The sequence below is a fragment of the Polyergus mexicanus genome, unplaced genomic scaffold, assembly GCF_030449975.1.
Source record: "Polyergus mexicanus isolate NDT 795.1 unplaced genomic scaffold, iyPolMexi1.0 SCAF_18, whole genome shotgun sequence".
In the NCBI taxonomy this organism is placed as follows: domain Eukaryota; kingdom Metazoa; phylum Arthropoda; class Insecta; order Hymenoptera; family Formicidae; genus Polyergus; species Polyergus mexicanus.
The window spans coordinates 3,637,093-3,643,993 of record NW_027223338.1 but is presented as its reverse complement, the minus strand read 5'-3'; the positions used below and the strand labels follow the sequence as shown (position 1 = coordinate 3,643,993).

The 6,901-nt window shown below is 43.4% G+C and overlaps 1 protein-coding gene across 1 annotated transcript; it reads right to left on the bottom strand.

Moving 5' to 3' along the window:
• Positions 1–1,222: 1,222 nt before the first annotated feature.
• On the bottom strand, positions 1,223–6,319 carry LOC138941342 (uncharacterized). Its single transcript, XM_070310900.1, has 7 exons — positions 5,943–6,319; positions 4,506–4,744; positions 4,327–4,429; positions 2,732–2,897; positions 2,326–2,641; positions 1,735–2,084; positions 1,223–1,654 (listed from the first exon to the last, which is right to left on the bottom strand). Exons 1-7 carry the CDS (start codon positions 6,317–6,319, stop codon positions 1,223–1,225), a joined length of 1,983 nt encoding a protein of 660 aa, XP_070167001.1.
• Positions 6,320–6,901: the final 582 nt, after the last annotated feature.

Here is a 6,901-nt window from a genome sequence, read left to right as displayed (position 1 = left end):
CTTGCGATCTCTCTTTTGCGCTTTATATGGATTTTTTTTCACGCTATATATGAATATTTTGTCACACCGCTACGCGAACGTCGTATCTCGCGTTAACCTTTTTTCACGTTGTTCGATATAAAATGCTTCCAAGAGCATAATAAAGAAATTGTGGAAATTTCCAGTCAGTTCTATTTGCAATAGATCTCGAACGAGAGTGGAAAATTACTCAAGATTACGATTGAAATCTGTTGCAAATAGGACTGACGAAATTTCCACGATTTTTATAATTTTATAATTTTTAACTTTTGCGTATTTTGCCTTTGCTCTTCTATCGCGTTTTCAGAATAATTTATTAAAATAAACTGTATTAAATGCGAATAATATTTATTACATTCTTGATATACAATATTTTCCTCGCTCTTTACAGCGGTATTTTATAATGCCCCCACGGTAAAGTATCCGTAGTTCCGGATATCACGTATCGTTTGTCGTCGTGTGGACTGGGCGCGACCTTCGATTCCGATATCGTATACACTTCATGTAACTTAAATCTTACGCAGGACTGTTCGCACCTCATCTCGATCCTTCGTCGAAGACAGCGCGCGTAATCGTCGAATGTTATTGTTCTTGCGACAACGCCGCTCTTAACACCCTTGATTCTCTTCGTATCATCTCTACCGTTGACTCGCAGCGCGTACATTTTTGCTCTAAGCCCGACAAATTCCGTCATAATCGTGCCAGCGTTCTCATCCTTCATCACGCCAGGTATTTTTTTATTAGCGAGAGACATACCGTACGCGTTGTGAATCGGATAATCGCTCGTGTCAAATCTGTCAATGTCGCGCTTCATATCCTCGTACATATCTTCGCATTCGACGCGATAAATAAGACTATCCGTACCGGTATACATTATCCTACACTTATCTCGATACAATGGTAACATATATTCGTAGTGAAATTCATACAAGCGAATTTTAGACACGTCGAGAATGCATATACCGACGTAAATCGGTTTATTAAACTTAATCTCGAGCTTTCGCAATTCCACAAGATCCTCCGCGAAGACGCTTCTGCTGTGAAAGTTCGGCTTCGCAATCATCGCCTCTATGCCGTATCGCCTGCCCCTTCGAGTCGCGAGTCGGACGTCCGAGTGATTGCGCACGTTCTCCATAGTCTTGCCGAATACGGCGTTATTCATCAATTTGTATAGATTTTTCTCGAACTCGTTTTTTGCATTTATTCATAATCGCGTATTCAGTTCGATGTATCTGCACAGCCATGGAGATTGCGCGAATTGCATTATTCTGTGTATTCTTGCAAGGCGTAATCCATGTCGAACACATTGCTGCAAATTGCGATAATATATCACGTAACGGCTCTTATCATACAGCATGGCAAGAAGTTTCTCCTCTCGTTTTCCGGGAGGCTTATCGCGCATTTGGCAAAACGGCAAGTCAGCATGAGAGTCATGAAGGTCGGACGAATACGCAAGGTCGACTTCTAAAATATAACCGATAGGCGAGTTTGATGTCACGGACATTAAGTCAATGCTTGTAACGTCATCGACCCATTGAAAATTTTTATAAGGCAACGATTGACACATCGCCCATCCGTACAAATTATTTATATCGAAATACATGAGATAAGACAATGGTTCCGAGGGATCGTACGACTGTAAATACTATTAGCGCGCGCGTATCTATTGGAACATTGACTTAGCCCACCGCGTATTCCGCGTTCCACGAACATTACCATATCAATATCGATTAATAACTCGAATCGAATACTTGTATATTTTAACATAGCGTCCCATGTGTATCCAGGTAACGTATAATAGTACGCAGGATCTAAATTGTAACTTCTCATACACGCGTCGCGAAAATTTTCGAAGACATCGGCCAATAGAAGACCATCGGTTTTTAAATATAAATCGCTATAGTCGCCCAGCGTTTTGACGCGAAACCGCTCCCAGACTCTTATCACACGCGCGTAATCATTCTCAGATATCGCATTACCGGTCAGCGAACTGTGGGAAGCCTCGCGCGGTGGTAGACGAGTCTCCAACAATTTATCAACGTCGTCAATGTACTCGTACAGAAACACTTTCGTGCGAGAAGTTCGAAATCGACGTCGTCGAGATCGGAAAATTCCGAACGCGCGATTCTTAGTTCGCTCTTGTCTAGATACGACGCCAATTTTTCGAGACTCGCGCTTAGAAACTTGAAAGAATCCATAAAACGCAATTTTATAGTTTTCCAAACCATTTCTCGTTCAACGCATCCTCGACGTTCTTCGTAAAGGAAATATACGTTTTTTTAATTAGCGGCAACAGTTCAACGTTACCGGGAAAAGTGTGAGCCACATCTCTAATGATAAAATGCGCTTCATAACCGGATAAATTGTGAAAGAATACAGGAATTACATAAGTCTTCTTATAATTTAAATTACAATTCGAATGCGCCGGATCTCTGTATCGTCCGGTCAGATGACAGTGATTGCGCACGCGAGCGTCTTCTAGTTCTAACGGTCTCTCGCATACGTGACAGTGCATCGCGCTCATGAATCTCTCCCACTTGTCCGATGTAAAATTCGTTATAGGCACATCGGTATCGAGAATAGTTCTCACGCGAAGCGCTATATCGTACAATTCTTTAACGAACTATGATACGCAATCTTCACCGCGATAAGCTTTATAAATCGAGCTAGCATCGTCGAATGCGCATCGCGCGTAATATCCAGCGCTATAAACTTTATGATGCTGAACGATAGACGTGTTCGACGTTCTTTTCTCCTCTTTCTTCTCCAGCACGCATTCCAGATCGGCGTACACCATGAATGGAAGTTTCTCTTTTCTATCGTAGTTGTGAAACTCCAACCATTTATCATCGTTAGTAGAAAGAATTGGGAATGGTGCACTTGGACACAGTATAATTGGACACGGTGCAAATGGACACGTTACAAATGGACACGAGATTTTGCACACGGTTCAATTGGACACAGTGCATTTGGACACAGTAATTTTGGATACAGTAGCTTTTGGACACATAAGAAAATACGCATCGTTTACTTGGACACCGCTCACTTGGACACTGTTCATTTGGACACCGTTCGTTTGGACACAGAAAGATGCGCACCGTTCATTTGGACACCGTTCGTTTGGACACCGTTATTTGTCCACCGTTCGTTTGGACACCGTTCATTTGCCCACTGTTCGTTTGGACACCGTTCATTTGCCCACCGTTCGTTTGGACACCGTTCATTTGCCCACCGTTCGTTTGGACACCGTTCGTTTGGACACCAAAATTTGATTTAAGTTATACGACGTAATCTACACCAAATTTTTGTTTTAAATAAGAAATAGATTTGGGTTAGGTTATATCTTCCGGAAGTGGAGCCCCCCCGCAGGGGGGGGCGGAACCCACTGTATCCATGCATGACATCCAAATATGCGAAAGGCTAAACAAAGTGCTAAAAGCAATGTAAAATTAATGACATCAGTATCAGAGATATATAAGTATGAATATATTTTATTTTGACAGATATTATAACCTTCAAATGTATCTCCTTTTCACGATTTCATATTTTACATAGATTTACCAGTATAAAGTGTTATAAGAATACTGATTATATTTTCCCAAAATGATTTTTATTTCTCTCCATCTGTTACATATTCAAACAAACAGTGCGCATGTTTCTGTGTACAAATGAACGGTGTCCAAACGAACGGTGGGCAAATGAACGGTGTCCAAACGAACGGTGGGCAAATGAACGGTGTCCAAACGAACAGTGGGCAAATGAACGGTGTCAAAACGAATGGTGGGCAAATGAACGGTGACCAAACGAACGGTGGGCAAATAACGATGTCTAAACGAACGGTGTCCAAATGAACGGTGCGCGTCTTTCTGTGTCCAAACGAACGGTGTCCAAATGAACAGTGTCCAAGTGAGCGGTGTCCAAGTAAACGATGCGTATTTTCTTACGTGTCCAGAAGCTACTGTATCCAAAATTACTGTGTCCAAATGCACTGTGTCCAATTGAACCGTGTGCACAATCTCGTGTCCATTTGTAACGTGTCCATTTGCACCGTCCAAGTAAACGATGCGTATTTTCTTACGTGTCCAGAAGCTACTGTATCCAAAATTACTGTGTCCAATTGTACTGTGTCCAAGTGAAGGCCACTCGAAAGAATTATAGCGCACTCGTTCATCCTTCCGCAATGCGCGCTGTGAGCCGATAATTTATCGCTCGTTCGAAAATAATGCATGCATCTGCGACATAACACATATTTTTAAATCGTGTACATTATTCACATTACGCTATAAAATTTGTTTAATTCGTACTCACCGATCGCATATATGCGTTTTATGTTTTCCACAGCTCAGTTGCGAACCGATGAATCGTGACAGATTCTTAATCCACGCAAAATGCGCCGTATTATCTCGTATCGCTCAGATAAAGAAGATTAACGTGTCTGTTCTTCTTATCTCGAACGGTATACACATTGATGGATATATCCTTAATACGCTCGAATTTAGTAATTCCGTTTAAACTCATGGGAAACTCGACGCCCTCCAGATTCAACACCGTCGAGTAATGAGGATACCGCGAGCTTCTCTCCGTATGTTTCTCGACCGGATATAGAGCGGCGACTATCGCCCACGCGAAACACGCATTATCCGTGGATTGCACATTAACCACCGCTTTCTTCAACATAATCTCTCGCGGTATCTTGACGCGGCATCCGGCGCGCATAGGATTGTATCTGTTCACGTTCACCATTAAATTTAATTACAAATTTCCAATAATCGCGGGCTAACGGGAGCCAGAACGCGGATAGTAGTGCGTTAGTTTCATAGAAAAATAAGTTTTTCTATGAAACTGAATATGTGCACAGGGCACGAAATTTACTTGGTGCTATACCAAGATTTTTTTTTTTAAATAATCTCAATTCGAGATTTATAATAACCCCTCTTTTCTATGAAACTAACGAACTACTATCCGCGTTCTAGCTCCCATTAGTCCGCGATTATTTGAAATTTGTAATGTCACATGAGAGCCTAATTTCTTAAATTTATTAAATTTAATATTCGCGACAATGCCTATCCGCTATCGCGCTCCTGAAACTCCTCCAACGAAGCTAAAATAGCGTCGACTACGCGTTTCTCATACCACTATCTCAAATTGGAGAGGTAAAAGCGGATAATTTTTCGTGACAATACTTTTAACATCGATCTTGTTACCTGAGACGAACTCGCTAATAAACACAGTATTGACTTTAACACTATTGTATTCGCCCATAACATCGCGTATTCGATCGAGCACGGTATCTCTAGCGTTTTCGAGAAATCGTAAATGTTTGATATAATCGAAATTGATAACCGCGCCAATTAAAATGCGTCTAGAGAAAGCCGTCTCGATTTCGGACCACGAGAATTCCTCGCGCCTCTCTACACCGCCTCCTATATGTTCGAAACGTCGGCGCAAATCATCTCTCGCACCCGTTAATCGAACGGTTCGAATGATCAGGGAATTGATCGCTCCTGTGTTTCTCCCTTGGCGCCCATTTCGACACTCCTTCCGCAGCAATTCGAGATACTCGTCGCATCGTCTTGCCCACGCGCGATACGCGTCCACCGTCGCGACATCCCGCGCGCTATCGAGAAGATCATTTATCATTTCTCGATTCATCACTCGTCGTTTAACAAACGCAAAGAGCTTTTACAGATAAACCACGTCTCTTTCTCGTCGTATTTCTCAATATAGAACAAAGATCTAGTCGCGCAGCCGTCGCACCAATTATTCGATACGTCGATGAGATGGCAAGCGGGCACTATCTTGCTATACACCGTTTTTTTACGTGCGTCGATACGCTTCTCACGAAATTACATCTAAACGTGCAATCTACGCAATATCTCTCATCCTCCTCGAAATAATTTCCGTTCTCAAATCGGCACCCGTACTTGTAAAAGCAAGGCACAACGTGATTCAGTTCCCACAAAAATCTTGGAATTCCGTATCGCCGCTTCCAATTGCAATAAAACAGATAGCCGTCGGCTCCAACATTCGCGAAAGGCTCGTCGAATCGCGCCTCGCTCGCTTGTCGCACGAACTCTTCCGCGAAACCGATCTTTTCCGTACAGTACAGACAGTCTTCTATATAATATTCGCGCAATTCCTTCTTTAAACAATTCAGTATCTCCAAGTTTTGAATATCCTCGATACTTCTAATTCGAATATTCACTACTCTTCCAGCTAATCTTGTTAGAATATTCGGTACGCGATTCATCGCGCCGCGATAATTCTCGAGCGTACTAATATCTCGAGATCGCCGTGGCATCCTTTTATAACAGGAAAAAATAGCGAGGACGCGCCCCGATTAACCGAGCCGGATACTCGTTCTCGGACGCATCTCATCATCGGAAACGCGTCGTCGCCGGAAAACGGAAAAAACTCGATACCCAAAACGCGATAAGAGCGCTCGTATCGCCGCTAAACCGTTGCTCTCTCCGTTCGATCGCCCTCCGACGATCCTCTGTCTCCCTCGACGCCGGATACCCGGCGTCCGCTCGCGGATCGCGCGCTAGAAACGGCGCTCGTCCTTAAAGAATCTCGATAGCGAATCGCGCGGTAGAAGCGTCGCGAGGGGTCGCCGTCATCCCTTCCTAAAGAACGAGTCGCGCCAAGAGGTCTGTTCTTTACAGCTGAACTGGGTGCACCAGTTCAAAACCCATCCTTCTCCTTTCAATAGGGACAGAAAAAGATAAACTCTGAACCAGTGCAGCCAGTTCAGCTGCAAAGAACAGATCCAAGGTCGAGCACCGGGGAAGAACCCGTAACCCCGATCGAGCCGAGCGTCATCTCCCGGGCGATCTCGTCGATTTTATTGAATACCTAGTAAGGTTGGTTTCAGCCCACTTTC